Source organism: Microchirus variegatus (assembly GCF_963457635.1).
Source record: "Microchirus variegatus genome assembly, chromosome: 1".
NCBI lineage: Eukaryota > Metazoa > Chordata > Actinopteri > Pleuronectiformes > Soleidae > Microchirus > Microchirus variegatus.
The window spans coordinates 31390297-31408364 of record NC_139802.1 but is presented as its reverse complement, the minus strand read 5'-3'; the positions used below and the strand labels follow the sequence as shown (position 1 = coordinate 31408364).

The following is an 18068-nucleotide window of genomic DNA, read 5'->3' as shown; positions in this document are numbered from 1 at the left end:
AGGCTCATATGACTCCAATCTGTCCTGTTTATCTACCAGTTCCCCTTGAATTTTAGATGAAACACAACAGACGGATTAAACTGAAACTTAAAACATACACATATGCTGCTATCTATGTGTGTGGTTTTGTCCATAATAATATCATTACACACCCTCATTTTTTTTTCTTTTTTTAAACAGACAACACATAGAAAGCCTCATTAGGCTTAATTGGGCTCACACTGTATAAACGCTTAGCTATTTTATTGTGAAGACAGTTAAAGGGTGTTTTCCTGTTCGTCCCTCCCTCCTCCTCCCTCCTCCTCCCTCCTCCTCCCTCCCTCATCATCTACCAGGAGGTTGTGCAGCTTGGACCAGATCAGTAGAAACACGCCTCCACAGCAGAGGATGATTTTCTCCACAGGAAAACAACAAGTGCTTTTCTGCAGTGTCTTGTTTTAGAGGACAGACATCCGGCTTTTTTTCCCAGTAGGATCTGACTTGAGCATGAATCCTCAGCTCTGCTGCAAGTCTGCTGTGTGATGGGAAAGAGGAGGAACAAGGGGAGGAAGGGAGCTGGAGGTGTAGGAGAGGGATTCTCCTGACTGTCAGTCATCTTTATCGCTTACATCCAGGTGAACTCTGATGTTTTTTTTGTTTTTTTTTGCAGTTTTGCAAGACAAAAATATCTCACTTTATAATTGAATCGCATTGAGCTGAAAATCTAATTTTAGCAGATGTAATCTGGTAGAGAGGGATTTGAGTATTTAAAGAAGAAACATGCTGAGCTAATGAGACTTAACTAGCTGATGCAGAATTTACCTTTTGCCTGTTGCACTGTCCATGTTTGCCTCCTGTGAACAGGCCTGAGGATAGTACTGACGTGTCTGTGGTCCAGAAAAAAACATCCAACATAATATATGACACACTTTTAATTAAGGAAAACGGCACAAGGAAAAACAGACTATCCACTTAAAAAATTCTAAGCAGCTACTTTATCCTGCATTTAAACATCCTTAAATCAGTCTTAAATAAGCTGCAAACAGAAGCTATTTGGTGCTGAAAACCTGCAACTTCTGTGTCCTTGTGAGTGACAAACACTCATTTTTTTTGATCTAATGATCTAAACACAGCTAACAAGCAGCATCAGTCCAAGTGACAACAACCGTATATTTTCATTTAATATTTAATTGTAGTTAGATTTGATGTTCTTTTTGGTCGAAGCGAGAATTAGAGCCACAATAAATGTGTCGTTGTCTTCAGGCTGATGGACACCCATCTTTAGCAGAGACAGGGCCCGGTTAATTTGATGCTGATGTTAAATCCAGTGTAGTCCTGATCCGAAAGACCTCACCATGTGCATCATCTGCTGATAAACCAGTAAACATCACCCTGTCAATCTCTTTTTCCCAGGCATGTCCCACATGATGCATTCGAGGAAAAGCAGCGTTGGTCCTGCAGAGTCCAGCTCCTGCAGCCAGAGGACAGAGGGCAACATGAGGAGCAAGAATGGGTGGGTTTCACACCTGCAACCACATTCAATCACTGCAGTGAGATGGAGCGAATGATGATAGGACAGCAAGAGCATGTGACTTTTGTCACTTCATAATTTTTTATTTGGTCACCGAATCACTGCACGTTATTTAAAACATACAAACTTAAATCTTAGCCAAAAGTAATATCACATTTTTTTCAGGGACAGTTTATTCCATCAGTCCTGCTGATTGAAGTTGGTTAATACTCATGCAGGTGTGTTTCTCTTGCAGTAATGGCTTGTTGGCTGTACAAAACAAGAACAACTGCAACAACAATGATGGGTAAGATGATACTATATATTACTCTTTGTTATGACAGTATAATATTTGTTATTCTGCAACATTTATTCTATGTATAGATCTAATTGGAAATACTATTCAGAAACCTCTGTTCCCAGGTGATGTGACTTATTTAATAAATAAATACATTCAACTCACTTTAACTGACTGGTGAGATAAAGAGGGACATGAGTGTACTGTGTCACAGCGCCCCCCTCAGGAAACCATGGACTACTGAATGTCAAGGATATTGAAAAACACGCCGTACTTATCTCAACTGCCTCTATTTATGGACATTTACAGCAAAAAAGATGAGAAGAAGGACGAGAAAAAAGATGAGAAGAAGGATATGAAGAAGGATGATAAAAAGGATGACAAGAAGGATGACAAGAAAGATGACAAGAAGGATGACAAGAAGAAGGAAGAGCCGCCGTAAGTATAAGTGCATATTTCCATGTCGTTTATTGACATATTCTCAGAATTTGACCTGTGTTTGTGTATATTTCCAGTAAATGTATTATTTGAGTTTATATTATTGTTTCAACGGGTTTAAACCAAAATACTACATAAATAATTTCGCAAGATTTAGAAACAAGCCACTGAGCCACTACTTTGACTCTTTGATAACGTAAAGATTCAATCCTATCCCTTATCCACCTCTCTCCAAATCTAAAAAGTAACGTCATTGTAATTTTGCTGTCATGGAGCTCCATTTTACGTAAAGAGAAAAAAAAACCTTTTTGACTTTTTTCAGACAAATTTATCAAGGGATATACACTATTTTTGTAACTTAGGCACTCAGGATGAATGTAGGTCCCGATACTGGATCGGTCTTTAATAATAACTTCAAAACTGACACTTCTAGGCCTTCTTCGCTTGCTTTCTTTTGTCTCTCAGAAAGGAAGTGTGGATCATGGACCCTGCCACAGATATGTACTACTACTGGCTGGCCACAATATCCATCCCAGTGTTCTACAACCTCATGTTCCTGGTGGCCAGGTTTGCATTCATATATTGTTTTTACTCTGTATTAATATTTTGTTGCTATTCCAGAGATCTGCGTCATCTCTGCGCTTCCTTTCAGGTCTTGTTTTAATGAACTGCAGTATAAAAACTCCACACTATGGATCGTTCTGGACTACATTTCAGACGCCCTGTACGCCACTGACACGTTTGTGAGAGCCAGAACAGGTCAGTGACCACTGAATAATGAGATATTTTACAGGAAACCTTAATTATACGATCATGCTAATCACATTATTATGTGTCAACAGGTTTTCTAGAGCAAGGACTGCTCGTAAGGGAATCAAAGGTCCTGAAAGACAAATACATTAAGACACGTCAGTTCAAATTTGACGTCTTATCTCTTATCCCCACTGATATTGCATTCATTAAACTTGGCGTCAACAACCCAGAATGGAGGTTCAACCGTCTCTTTAGGTTTGGCCGACTCTTTGAGTTCTTCGATCGCACGGAAACTCGAACCAATTTCCCCAACATATTCCGAATTGCTAACCTTGTTCTTTACATCATCATCATCATCCACTGGAATGCTTGCCTCTACTTTGCCTTCTCCAAGGTCCTTGGCTTTGGCTCGGACACCTGGGTCTATCCAGACATCAAGAACCGCGAGTACGCTCGTCTGGCCAGGCAGTACATCTACTGCTTTTACTGGTCCACTCTCACCCTGACCACTATTGGAGAGACACCTCCGCCAGTCAGAGACGTTGAATACTTTTTTGTGGTCGTCGACTTCCTCACTGGGGTTCTGATCTTTGCCACAATTGTGGGAAATGTTGGTGCAATGATTTCCAACATGAATGCTGCACGTGTTGAGTTCCAGGCAAAGATCGACTCCATTAAACAGTACATGCACTTTCGGAAGGTCACCAAGGACCTGGAGGCAAGGGTGGTGAAGTGGTTTGACTATCTGTGGACCGAGGACAAAACCTGTGACGAGAAGCAGGTACTGAAGAACCTGCCAGACAAACTAAAAGCTGAGATAGCCATCAATGTCCACCTGGAGACCCTGAAAAAGGTGCGCATCTTTCAAGACTGTGAAGCGGGTTTGCTTGTTGAGTTGGTCCTCAAGCTTCAGCCTCAGGTTTTCAGTCCTGGTGACTACATCTGCAAGAAAGGAGATATTGGCAGGGAAATGTACATCATCAAAGAAGGAAAACTGGCTGTTGTCGCAGACGATGGGGTCACCCAGTTTGTGGTTCTCAGTGACGGAGCATACTTTGGTGAAATCAGTATCCTGGGAATCAAGGGCAGTAAGGCAGGAAACCGAAGAACAGCCAACATCCGAAGCGTTGGCTATTCTGATTTGTTTGCCCTGTCCAAAGACGACCTGATGGAGGCGCTCACCGAGTATCCCGATGCAAAATATGCACTCGAGGAAAAGGGAAGGGCCATCCTGATGAAAGATAATCTCATAGATGAGTCACTGGTCACTGCTGCTGATGCCAAAGACTTGGAGGACAAAGTCAGCCACGTTGAATCCAGCATGGAAATCATGTCAAGCAAATTAAAAAAGCTGACCGAGCAGTACGAATCTTCTCAGCGTAAACTTAAGCAGCGCCTCGTGAATATATCAAACCAGGTCCGAACCATGAGAGTAGATGAGTAACGTTTGGTTTGGTATTAATACTGCGAAGCTTTGCCTCTCCTTTCATTTGCGAGGTCATGCCGTGGTAGTGAAGGACTCTTTGCTTTGTACACACCAGAAGGCATCTGACCTGCAGATGAACCGTCTGTCTCCAGCCTTTAATGAGGTTACCATGGAATAACAGCATTCACACACATGATGTGATGCATTGAGTCTAGAAAAAATATTACATGGAATTTGCAGTTTGTACAGCTTCTCTATCTTGTTTACTATTAACAGATGCTTTTTGGTGTACAGCATTATTTACTTTATTGATTCATTAAAAAAAAAAAAAATACTTTTTGAGTAAAAAGTTATCCTTGCACCTGTGAAGTTACTCGAGTGATTCATAGCTGAAATAACCACAAAATAAATAACTTTTATCAATAACAATAACATATTTCAGTGCTACATGTGATTTTTATTATTATTATTGACAAAGATTACTATTGCTACCACTATTAAAATGCAGTTTCCCTGATGTTTTTGCCAAGTTGGACAAGAACATTTTATGTCCATGAACCACAATAAATGTGTTTACCACTTTTCTTTCCAAGCAAGGCTATAACCTTGGTCTTTGGTACAATTTTCCATTATTTTTCATTTGCTGCCCCATTAAAATCAACAACCTAATTTATGATGTGATGCAAATTGTCTTTCCTAACCCAAATATACGTCGTGATTTCAATTCATTTAAGAGACATTTCAAGAGTTTATTTGGTCATTAAATTTCATATTGTCCCAGTCATTTTAACGACAACAAAAGGGACCTGTGGACTTCAATCAGGGTTATAAGGCGATACAGGTTGAAAAAAGCAGTCATCTTTATTTAGCATGTTTCAACAACACTAAGTACTTTTAGCCTTTTTCTTCTCGAATGTGACTGTTGAGTAAAACAAGTTCATGAAATCACTTTTCTTTCCAAGATCAGGTTGACCTTTCACAAGTTTCCACAGTCCAGGTGAGCAGCATCTTCAGCAGAACAGAAATGGGGGGTACAAATAAACATTTAACAGCTGAAAACCAGATCTGGGCTCAATAAAAGTTGTAAACAATCCTTAAGCCTGTTTTAAACGTGCACAGGACTGAGGTTTACTCGAGTTGTTGATCACACAAATGTACATTTACTACAGTGCTGTGGTGACTCAGGCAACACAGTCCAGTGTTTGTCCACTTTCTCCAAGTGAGAACAAAAGATCATCACCAACATCATTTCACCCAGATCTAGTTGAAACCATGACGATAAAGAAATAAAAGCATTGGAACATAAAAGAAATGGCTCAGATTCGCCGTGTACTGCAGTGGTGAGCTGTGGGCGCCATCATGCCCACGGGCTGAGCAGAGTTCCGAATATCAGAGCCTTGCATTCACATCACCAGGACAAGACCTGTGTTAGGAGCAATAAGTCACACTCATGCCCCTTCCAAGCAACACCACCTTTAAGTGCCTGTGACAACACATAGGTTGGAGGTCAGACACACTTCTAATATTACCGCATTTTATTGCAACAACTTTATACCCAAGCGATTTAAGTTCTTGATAAAATATCTTAACTTAGTTTTTAGGAGCCGTCAAACACATCTTTCGGTTTGTTTTCAAGCGTTTTCGTGAAATTGGCTCAGTCCAAAAGAGGGTTTTGTCGACAATGGTGTTCTTTCCATCTCCTGATTGTCCTAGAAGCTGAACCCAAACAGTTGGAGAAACATGGAGGGCACCCATGAGTCAAACACTGGTAGCTACTAATGTAACATAGCATTGGTGGTTGACTCGAGCAGCTACTACCGCGTCATCCGACATGAATGGAGCAAATTCTTGGATTTTTGCTGGTTGTTGGTTAGGAGCAGTCCCAAGTTACTCACAAAACTCCAAACAGACCCGGCTACCAAAGACGTACATGTCGTATGAACACACCATGTGTGTGTGTATCTTTCTGATAATCTGAACAGAGGCTTCAACGTGAGCCATCTATTCATAGAAGACTAAGACAGAAACATACACAAAGTTCATACGCTGCACTCACGCACACGCAATGGAGGCTTCGACTTAGGATGGAGGATGCATTGCGGATCCGTTGCTTCAATTTGCTCATGCTGGGTGCAGCAGAAATTTCCTCAGCTGCACAGGCTTGAGCCAATCGAATCACGTTATGCAAATATTCCAACACAGGCGTTAGCTAATCAAATCACCTTGATCAAAAGGAGCACGCAGACCCAGATTGAGCGTTTTTGTCTCGCTGACGCCACGTTGATGTAGCCATCACTTTAGCAACAACAGCAACTCTTGCTACGAAGTTGGCACGCCCACCAACAAGCATTAAAGCAATGTGTACACGCAAGTGCAGCGTTAGTGATGTTTAACCCATCAACTGAATGTATAGGTTGGCACAAGACACAACATCATCAGTGACTGATTTAAATCCTGCCCAAACAATGCATGAAATGCTAGCATAGCTACAACCGCACTGATATATAAATACTGTTTTTATTTAGAATCGTCAACACAGGAAGACATGGAAATAAAACGCTTCAGACAATCAATGGCGAACTGTGGCCAAAAAAAACAAACATTCTGAAAATGTCTAAGTGCACTTACACAGCTCTGACAAAGTTTTTAGTCTAACTTGCGGTGTCCGCTCCCCCCACCCCTCCCCAAAAGAAAAAAGAAAAATGAAAGGCCCAAAACAAAAACAGAAAAAATTGCCATTTTGAATCAAATGACAGGAATTTTCTATTTGCTTACCTTGGACATGGTAGAAACATTAAGTGATGATTGGAAGTGGAATGGTCAGCTGGAACTAAGGCTGTCGCCGTAATAGCAATTCATCTGGTCACGTCCCCAACTGGAGAGTCAAACTCGTTATCCTCCCAGGGTTTTATTATATATCCGTGTGAGTTAATGGACATTTACGCTGCACATAGCTGGGAAAACAAGCAACAGTGCAACTGCTTTATGCACGATGGTTAAATACCGTGACAGCCTTAGCTAGAGCTCCTTTTTTGCCGTGGGGAATACAATATTCTGTATTCAAGGATTCTCTAGAACTACAATTCCTCCGTCGAGTTCAGGGCTACGCTAACACGTTTTTGTTCAATAAATGAGGTTTATATTGACTTGTTAATGCAACGTCCTAAATAACCCTCTCCCTTTCCATGATTGGGGAGGAACAGGCAGGCATTAAAAAAAATCACCTATTTTAGCCTTTAAATAAATAAGGAAAATGATCCTCTCTGTACATAGAAAAAAAAGGGGAGACTGCAGCACATTCACATGATGTGGATGTGGGTACTTCGATCAGGAGGTCTCTGTGCTTACACTGAGTGATGAAGGATGATGCAGGCACAGTAGAAGAAACTACTAGAGCGCTCTATTGGAACCATGTCTACTCTTTCACATTACTGACTTGCTTTTCCTCCAAACATACTCTTGTCTGTCTTTTGTCACCGTTTTCGATTGTGTCTGATACAGGAAAGGGGCGGGGGGAGGGGGCAGGGTTTTCATGGGCTTTCTGAGAGCGAGTCCCTTTGCTGAGTGTTTAGAGCAGGGGCTCAGAGCATGCCAAACCCTTTGGCATAGGTGACGGCTTTCAGCAGTCTCTCTCGCAGCTTCTCCTTGCTGCTGTACTCAGGCAGCAGTAGTACGTTAAAGCAAGTGTGAGACGTCGGTAACCTGCCAAGACAAGACAACACACAGCGGGTCAGTTTTCCTCTCGCACTTGACCACTGCCACAAGAAATGGGGAAGAAAAACTACTTACGATATTTTATCTCACCATTTTTTCAACTGCAAACCATATACACTATATATACACGTATACACACACATATACACACACATATATATATACATATATATATATATATATACGCATACACATATATACATACATATGCACGTGTATACACGCATATATATGTACACTACCAGTCAAAAGTATAAACATACTTCCTCATTCAAGTAAATGGAAAGGTGTGTCCAAACTTTTGACTGGTAGTGTAAATATACACACACACGCACACACACACAGATACAGAAAGTGTGTAGTGACATCACATTATTGAGATTTAGAGATGGAGAAAAAAGGGGCGCTTACCTGTCTGTGTCAGGTCCGTTCTTGGCAATGATCATCTTCAGCTTGCCCAGTCCACCCACAGGTGCTCTGTCAGTGCCAGTGGTGAACTGCAGGAAGAGACGCTTCTGCTCCTCACCAAACGAATGTAACGTCTCCCAAAACTCCCTATGACACAAAACACACACCTCAGTCTACGAGCCACAGCATTTGTCAACACACAACCAGACCCAGTAGAATTCACACTAATCCTATCATTAAACATTAACATTGTGGGTTTTATATAGCTGTTCATAAAATGTGCTCAGACATTTGAAGTAAGTTTGGCTTCATGCTAACAGCACGAAAAAGCCAAGGGTCCAGAATACAATTGTGTATTTCTTTTCTTACTTGATGATTCGAGAATGTCTGTTGTAACCGCCATCATATTCTGTTGTTTCTTCAAGTGCTAGGAAGTCCAGGTTCTGCAGCATGTGACACAGACAAATACATGAATGAAATTAAGCCTTTAAGCAACTTTAAATGACTTATTAACATACTTAGATTTGAAGTAGCAAACCCCACCCTGCTTCCACAGATAAGCAGCTCGATTTCTTCAGGTCGAAACAGGTATTTGAGTGGCGACTCGTTGGTGACCATGTGAAAGCCTCTCCTGAATGCTTTGAACTGCTTCTCCACACTTTTATTCAGCATGTACTCGGCATACTGAGCCACAAAGTCCTGCAAAAACACAAGTAACAGTTAATATCCATTTAAAATCCTGACAAAGTTTTTGTAACATAAGATAATCAGTATCCTCTGTATTATTGGCATTCATCCATTTTTGTGCTTATCTGAGAGCCAAACCAAATTAAAAGTAACACAATTTTGGATAGGATTTGCTTGTGTTCCCCCTTTGTGGTGTATTATTAGTTACAACTGAATAATCTGTCAAGTAAACAATACCATGAACTCTGAAGCAGGACTTCTAATGTAAAAAAAAACAACCATGTCTTCAGACCATGGCACTTCAGAACCTATCATAACGTAGAATGATATAGTTCTTTTTGTTGCACGGACCCGATACCAGACATTACATCATGCCAGTTTAGGGGATGTTGACCTGCTCAGGCTTTGACAGGGCTGCCATTCACCCTGTTGTAAGTTGATGTACCATCAAAATAAACTTGGAGACATTATTTGAAGGTTGGAATCCTACATTGTGTCTCTTTAAGGTAGAGTATGGAAAGACTGTTTCAGTGTGTTTTGAAGACATTTTAAGGGATTAAAGCACAATTTTACACTGATCACAATAATAATATCAGGACACTTGTGACACTGTGAAGATTTTCAAATCGTCTCATGTCTACCTGTTACACCGCTAACAGAAATATGTTGTATGCTGAGAGAGCTTTTCAAGAACAGCAGCAGGTCAGAAAGAAAATGAATCTTGGCTCACCTTTCTATTTTCATTTGTGACTGGAATCTTGTCCCCATTTTCCCTTAAATCATACATGAGTGGGTTCCCAAACAAGTCTGTCTGGGAAATCTGGAAAGTGATCATCATGTCCTCCTCTACACTGCCCTCGTACTCCAGCAGCTCCTTCAGACTCTGGTAGAGAACCTTTCCAACACAGTAACGTATCGCATTTATCATTAATGAACAAATATGACTGCTCAAAATGTAACCGTACTTGTTTCAACTTAACAATCACAACAGACAGGTGGTCCTTACCGGGTTGGCATCAGCAAGGTCCCTGAATGTTCCTTTCTTGCCCATGAGCTTCCTGTAAACCACCATTGGAAAGTGGACATCCAGGATACAGTTGTTGTAAATGGCCAGACCAAGAACAATGCCAATCAGAGTGTACTGGCCGTCGTTTTCGAAAGATGACGGGTTGAACCAAAACAGTTTGGTGCGCTCATCGTACGTGAACATGCCTGCAGAAAGAAAAGGAGACATTGGCGGGTGGCAATACAAACAAACTTAAAACATTGAATTTTTAGTGCCAAGAATTTCACGCTTATTAAACAAGACGACCAAATTAATAGCGCATCTATTACCATATGGTGGATTGCATGTCTGTTTGTGTACTTTTTGTATTGTGCCAAATAAAACCTATAATTCTTCTTTGGCCTCCAATGATAATCTAAAAAGGTATCTGCTTCATGTATTTGAATTCAACACTGAGCTCTACAACATTAAAGCAACTTAAAGGGAAATTCTTCTTTTTTTTTTTACCAATATCTGGGTTGAAGATTTCCTCTACCACGAGCTGAAAAAACTCTTTGGAAACCCCTCCTTCATCAACACCTTGCTCTCCTTCAAACTCCACATACAGCTGCTTCTTCAAGTCTGCAGGATTTTCCATTGCTATCATTTCCAGCTGAAGATACAGAAGATAAATTGAGTGAAATGAGCGTCCAGCTAAAGCAACTTTCATTTGATTAAATTCAATATGTTCACATCATACGTACCCTGACCAGAGCATCATCAATGATGTGGTCTCTGCGCACTTTGAGCCGCAGGTAGGGGTTGAGCTGCTGACCCTGTACCAAACTGTAAAGCACAGTAATACGGCGCTCACTGTACATGCGGATGCGGTTGTCATAGTATAGACCAAGGTTCTTGGTGACTGCGTTAAGGATGAATGGGCAGGTCATGAAGGAGAACTTGTTTTCAGTTTCAACCTTAAAGAAAGTGTAGTCCTTGTCCATCTCCAGCACCTCATTTAAAGGCTCATTGACAAACTCCTCAAAGGGAATAAGCGGCCGCCGGCAATCGTTGGTGCGGATCCCCAACTCCGTCTCCAGCGGGTCCACCCGTGGGCCCTTTTTGTTCCGCCGCTCTTCGCCCAGCAGCTCCTGTAGAGTGAGCTCACTGGACTCTGGGATGGGCTCCTCGTCCTCTTCCTCGTTGTGCTCCATGTCGAGGTCGCCACCCAGCACATTTGCATAGTAGACGATCTTCAAGCACTTGGTGGCCGCCACCACTGCATCATCATCGTTGACCAGGTTGCGGCTGTTAAACTCCATAAAGATCACCTTGTAGGTGATAAGTTGCTGGAAGGTCTCCACCATGCGCCGGATCTGCTCGGCACTGTAGTGGGACCACAAGCGGGCCAGTTTGGCCTGAGCTGGCAGCGGGAGTTTGCTCATGGCCTTGCAGAACTGCGGGAGTGCGATCTCCAGGTATTCTGGGCTGTGCAGGTTGCTGTTTTCCATCACTATAACGAACAGGTTCAGGTAGTTTGGGTCTCGTGAATACACGTTGTGGTATGTCAGGTCACACTCTACGTTTGGTGAGAGGTAGACCAGTGCATTCAGGAAGGCTGCTTCAATCTTATCATTGGACAGCAGGCGTTCATATACGCGGCGCACAGCTTCAATGTCCACTGATACCTCATCTGGCCCCAGCTTTTGGACGTCGTTTTCCCCCGAGGGACCTTCACCGAGCCTTGATGAGGAGGCAGCGGGGGAGTCATCCTCCATAGCTACGGCAGAACAAGCAGCAGCCTCCTTTTCATCCTCGTCCTTGTCCTCATCCTTACCTTGGAGGGACTTAAGCTCCTCCTTGGTGTGAGGTTTAGACCTGCGAAAGCTCTGCACCAGGCCCTCAGCGCTGGAGAACACTCGACCAATTACACTGATGAGAGGTGAGTAATCCTCCTTCTCTCCACAGATGCCCAGGATCTCATACACTTTCTCCTCCGTCAGATAATTTACATCTGCACACAGAATCACACATTGCGTGGTTAAAATGACAAACTATACAAATAAGAAATGCGTATGAATGGAAGTACATATTCTGGCCAATTTCATTCACCAGCACCAGCTCTTGTCAATAAAAGGATGGAGATATATACAGCACAAACATTTCCCATCCTTAATTCCTGAACGTCTGCCTTCAACTCACCTTTGAAATTGTCCCGTACAGAGTGGACATCTTTGTCATTCATCTTCCTGTTGCTGCAGGCTGAGTTGCTGTGAGCACTGCTCTCCAGGTAGGTCGATGCCGTGCCTTTCTTCGAGGGGTGGGGGTCACATAGCTTTGCGTTGACCTTGTAGAGCTCCAGGGCTTTGACCGCCGCCGTGTTGTTATCCATTCGGCTGAATCCAACCGACGAGGCACACCACGAGTTGGAGCATGACTCATTCCCACAGCCCTCCGTTAACTGGTGGTAATAGCGCTCTATAAGATGTTTGGCAGCTGCTCGCTTCCTGTATTCAGAGGTAAGGCACAAGTTAGAAACAAAGCAGGACAAACTATGTGACAGAAAAGAAACTTGTAACGATGTCTATCACCTAGTGAGGTTAAAAGTGTGTCAGTCAAAGGCAACTGTTATTAGTGTGTTTAAAGCTGATCGGAAGGAAGGAGAAAAGTAAGGTAGTGACATTTACAACTCGCCATCTCAGCTGTTGACCGTTCAGAGCAGACAAGGCTGTTTCAAAGTGTGCCAAAGTGCTGAACAGCATGATGTGAAAGAAAATGTGTACTCTTCCATTAGAGCATGTGGAATATGAAATAAATATGGCGATTTCAGATATACCGACACTTAACAAATCCAATCAAAAAAAATAAGTCAGCAGTAAAAATGTATTGAAGTTAGAGTAGGCAGGATTGTTTGGCATTATTGATCAAGAATTCCATAATAACGTTTCCGCATAATACACACGAAAAAAATGTCTTTATGAAAAATTACGTTATTTATTTCTTTTAATTTGCAACACACTTTAATGGAAACAGCCACATTTCACTCAAGACAAGCACATGTTTGAATCACTTAATTTGTTACTACACTTCATTGCACTTTCAAGTTAGAACAACCTCAGTCAACAGGACTGCAAGGGAAGTAGTAGTAAGAAGAGTCAAACACAATTGTAGAAAGTCAGATATTAAAACACATGCTCACACACAAACAGATGAGTCAATGGGGAAAATAAGTGTCACTTACATTCGGCTTGCTTCTGGGTTTTCTATTTCAGGCTCCTCGTATTCTCTAGTGGAACAACAAATGGTAACAAATGGAGATAGAGTACTGACATGATAATTACAACACATGCAATTGGATCAGTATTATGAGAGCATATTCTGACTAATAAAATTGTATGGCTTAAAGAAAATCATAAATCAGTTCACCCAATTTTCAGAACTTCTAAAACTACCTCTTAAAACATAGTTTTATTAAAAATGAGGATATGATACATATTCATAATAATAAATGTTTTGGGATAACATCATCCACAGACAAAGTTCCTTCAAAGATTTCATTTTGGATGAGAACCTGTGGCCAGAAAGTGATTTATGGAAAAGAGTAAGAACTGTAATCCTCCGTTTTGCTTTTTAACAGGCAGGAGAGGAACACCTTTGCTTTTTTGTTTTGTAGAACTGTAGTTTTATGTTGTTAAAAGTAGATTTACAGTAAAACGAACCTATTCTATGATTAACAGTGGTATTTAATCAATAAACTACACATCTGTAATTCACTGCATCTGCACGAGTATCTCTACTAGTCCTTTTAGAACATGCATCCCGTAATCTGTTCTGTATCTCGTCAATGTATTAACTTGACAGTGAACGTGTGAGTCGCCGTCTTTGTGCAGACATGTCTGCAAGATTCTGTCAGATTTACTTAAAAATGTTAATGCAAAATGCAATATGCTGATAGTTAGAGCCAGTGATGGTGATTATTTTGAGATTGGACTAAAATGACATCAAGTGTCAAAGTGATTATAAACACAACGACAGCCTCGCTTTCAGCAACATCAATGTCAGGGTATTGTAGATATCAGCAACCAGATCACTCTTGTGACTGATTTGAGTCACAGTTAGCGCACTTGATATTACGGCTTGATTGTACAAAAAAGTTAGTGGCTATTAACATGAAAGCAGCTTAAAACCGACATCGCTGCATGGATAGAGAAGCAGAAGTGTCAGGTGCTTTGACATCCTGGTGCTAACTAGCTGACAAGCTAGCAGAGCACATACTTGCAAGAACGCAGGCCTTGGTGGAAATATTGTTCATGCAAATTTACTTTTAAAAAACAGCAAAACACATGTTAAATATAAATATGCACTTTCATTGAATATACTAGTAGAAACAACTGAGCAATAGCATTCACAGAGCTAACCAGCAGCAGCTAACGGGCTAGCACACTCGGTCTTTCAGTGCCTCTCCCAGCATCCCCGGCATCCCCGACTCTTTCCTGTTCACGTCCCCACCTATCGTATCCTCCTGCGGGGCTGGTCTCGGCCTGTGGTGGCGCACACTCACAGTCCTCCTTCTCGTCGGAATTCATACGAGACTTTATCCGCAGTTGTTTGGGATCCTTCTGCTGTCGGTGAAGGTATACAAGTCCGTCACTGATGGATAGCGACTCCAGCGGCACGATGGTGAGAGTGTGAATGGGCAGCGACGAAGGATTTTCTCATAGGAACTTTATTCACGGCCTTCTTACTGCAGGCTTCTTACCCTGCCTGAGCTTCTCTGCCATCTTGACTTCACCAGCAGCCCACATCCCACAATGCACTGCGGTCTGGCTACCTTAGACCCGATGGACTGGAAGTGGATCACTGGAACGGAATTGGACTCACTCTTTATCTCTTACTATTATTTGCCTAAATATCACCATCAGATCCTGGTGTTATTTGGAGATTATTTTACAATCATAACTTCTCGCCTCATAACACGATGCTGTGGAGCAAAAGATATATACTTCAGTAAAGAAAATCTATAGTTTAGATGACCTGGAGAGATAAGAATGTGTGTGATTTAATGGACTTATTAGATACAAAAGGGGATGTACAATACTTGCAAGCTGATTTGCATCAGAATGTTTTACATCATATGTAATGCCTGAAATTAAATGTTACAACAACAAAAAAAATCCCTATTGTGTAATTGGTACTCTGCATGTATGTGGTTGTGTTATTTAACTATATAGGTAATCAACAAAGACGCCATACCAAACACATTCCTTATTTTGGCAAATAAATGAAAAATGAATCTTTGTACTTTCAATCCATATGTCATCTACACATACTTTCTATAACAAATTAATTTTATCGATAAATAAAAATGTTCAAACAAATGCTGCTCAATCTTATGTTATTTGACCTCCAAAAAACATCCACACTGAAAACCAAATTCTATAAATACCCAGTTCCACCCAAAACACAAGACATTTTGTATTTTTATTTCTTCTTATATTCTATCTTTTTTATTATTATTGTTTATTCCACTCATACTTTGTGCATTTCCCCGGTGTGGGAGCAGTGAAGTCGAATCTAATCCAATCTAATCTCGAATGAGGACATTTGATGGGTCATTGGTGTTGCAATACCCAGTTATTCCAGCAGAGGACAGTATAGACACGTACACAACAAAAATTCTAATTTAGCAGGTGGCTGCAAAACTATGCAATTTTAACCAACATATCCCAAACAAAAATAGAGTGCCTGCCTTGCAGTAAATGAAGTTAGTGGGTGTCGATTTCATCTATAACAACAGCTATTAGAAATGTAGGACCTGTTCACTTGAAGGATAAATGAAGACAAAAGCAGTAAGTGGGGTGATATAGTAAGAACCGGAAATTTGACTCTAGAGGAAGTAAATCAGACAACCACAGGAAACATTGAAGCAAGTTCTGACTATCATGGTGATATCTGAGTCCAGTGATTATTTTCTATAAGCAGCCCTTTATGGTGATATAATACAAGTGTAACATGTCTTATGTTTCGTCTCTTTATCCTCTCCCTACATGACCTCTGAGATGAATGAATGAATGAATGAATGAGCTGCTGTTGGCAGTGGCAGAGGAGCACAATGACTGCACAATTTCTCTTTCTGTCCAATCATTCAGCTCTCAGTGCACAGGCAGGACGAGGCCCGCCGGATCAGTTGCAGACACACGGCTCTGTAATTACAGGAGGACGCTGCTGTGCAGTAGCTAACAGAGGGATGTTGTTTCAGGCTCCAGCACCGAGCAGGTATTAAGTCACCAGCCAACAGAGCCAGCCTGGCAGATGCTGCTTTCTGTTCCCTCCATCCAGCAACTTTTTGAAGTTGAAATTAAGCCATGACTCCCATCCCCTACATGTTTTACAGGAATGAGTCAAAAGGTCAACTCATTGCAGCGTAGTGTTGACCACATAATATGCATTCATTTATACATGGAGCACAATGATGGGGGCTGTTTTTGCAGGAAAGCACAGGTGTTACTGATCACATTAATGATGGCTCTGTTCAGTTCATGCAAGTCAGGACAGTGTCCAGTAAATCGCAATGCACTCTGGAATTTAGGAGCGAAAAATGGAACTTGGCCATTATAAATATGACTATTTGCACTTTTCCTGCTGGAAATCTGTCTGTCTGGCTGCCGTCTAAAGGACTATTTGGCCAAAGAAGACTTTTTTCCTAACAGATTCTCTCAGGCTTTGTCTGAATGGACTGATATGTCTGAACCATTGTCTTCAGGTCTATCAACTCTCTTAACAAAAAAGTACTCTCTACTGCCCCATGCTGGTGATAAGTATTTAACATATGTTTATAGAATATAATATATAAAACAAAAATTTATATGCAAAAAAATAAATCAGCAAAGTTTTATTTGTGAAAAAAGAGAAAACGCACACCCAAAAAAGGTCAAATATGATTTTTATTTGTTTCTACCTTTGATTGAATGACAAAGGTGGATGAACAGACCTCATGGAACATTAAAGCCTAAATGGTAAAGTCTTCTAAAGCCATGAGCTCTGTAAGAACTCCATCTCTTTTTGAAATGCACTGTGGTTAAGTCACGGTGGAATTAAACGGCCTGACAGCAGTTCATTCTACACAGAACGACATTTATGGCTAAAACACAAATCCAGAGTTTAGAGGCTGTGAGTCGAGACACTGACTTTAGCACTTGACGTAATGAGATCCTAAAAACAAGTACTGCATTGCTTCTGATGAAGGCTTCCTTCAACTTTGGTATTGCATTTATACATTACAACATTCTGCAAGGAAACAAAATGTACAACTGCATAAATATAAAATTCTTCCGTGTTCACCAATAATCGGGTATGTACAGCAAAATGCTGTCATGAGTCCAGCAACAAAAATAATAATATATATAAACTTGTTAGCACCACTGGCCGTTACAGCAGGCTAAATGCTGGACACACAACTCTACATTCAAGGCAAAAAAATAAGAAAAAAAGAAGAAAGATCAAAACTAAAAGGCTTGAAACCAAGTCATAAAACCCCTTCACACATTTTAAGTGATTGAACAAGCACAAAAAGAGAAAAAGGCAAAGTAAAAAGAGTCTCCCTTGATCAAAGGTAAAAATGAATACAAAGAAGAAAGAAAATTCCCTGGAGTGAAGCTTTTTCTCTTACACAGGTAGAAGAGTGTACCAAGCCAAACTATTTCAATAATTAAATAAGTGGAGTGTGTGCTCGTGTCCGACACACACGCACATTCACGCACAGACACGCACACACGCGCTCACGTCACACAGCTAGAGCTTGCTGTCGGAAAGTGAGAATGAGGTGATTTGAAAGAAGCCGCGTTCGACTAATGCGCACTGCAGAGATATC

At 41.2% G+C, this 18068-nt stretch overlaps 2 protein-coding genes across 2 annotated transcripts; one reads left to right on the top strand and one right to left on the bottom strand.

The window, feature by feature from the left end:
- Positions 1–1394: 1394 nt before the first annotated feature.
- On the top strand, positions 1395–4422 carry LOC310935579 (cyclic nucleotide-gated channel alpha-3-like; the record flags this gene model as incomplete). The annotated part of the gene is made up of 6 exons (XM_083899509.1): positions 1395–1492; positions 1746–1796; positions 2097–2225; positions 2691–2792; positions 2878–2984; positions 3068–4422. 6 exons carry the CDS (start codon positions 1395–1397, stop codon positions 4420–4422), a joined length of 1842 nt encoding a protein of 613 aa, XP_083755635.1.
- An 801-nt stretch (positions 4423–5223) lies between these two features.
- LOC310928982 (ubiquitin-protein ligase E3A-like) lies at positions 5224–14975 on the bottom strand. Its single transcript, XM_083891662.1, has 11 exons — positions 14708–14975; positions 13440–13484; positions 12401–12705; positions 10963–12212; positions 10727–10871; positions 10220–10425; positions 9944–10108; positions 9070–9225; positions 8896–8969; positions 8530–8673; positions 5224–8106 (listed from the first exon to the last, which is right to left on the bottom strand). The coding sequence occupies exons 1-11, from the start codon at positions 14782–14784 to the stop codon at positions 7986–7988; spliced, it is 2688 nt and encodes an 895-aa protein (XP_083747788.1). The 5' UTR covers positions 14785–14975; the 3' UTR covers positions 5224–7985.
- Between the last annotated feature and the right edge of the window lie 3093 nt (positions 14976–18068).

What these genes read in the sequence shown, in the direction of transcription:
- LOC310928982 (XM_083891662.1), bottom strand. Translation starts at nt 14,784, where the DNA reads ATGAATTCCGACGAGAAGGAGGACTGTGAGTGTGCGCCACCACAGGCC. An exon ending in AACCCAGAAGCAAGCCGAAT is followed by an intron (nt 12,706 to 13,439) that starts GTAAGTGACACT and finishes CTCTGAATACAG; the next exon opens with GAAGCGAGCAGCTGCCAAAC. An exon ending in AACGGACCTGACACAGACAG is followed by an intron (nt 8,107 to 8,529) that starts GTAAGCGCCCCT and finishes TTGTCTTGGCAG; the next exon opens with GTTACCGACGTCTCACACTT.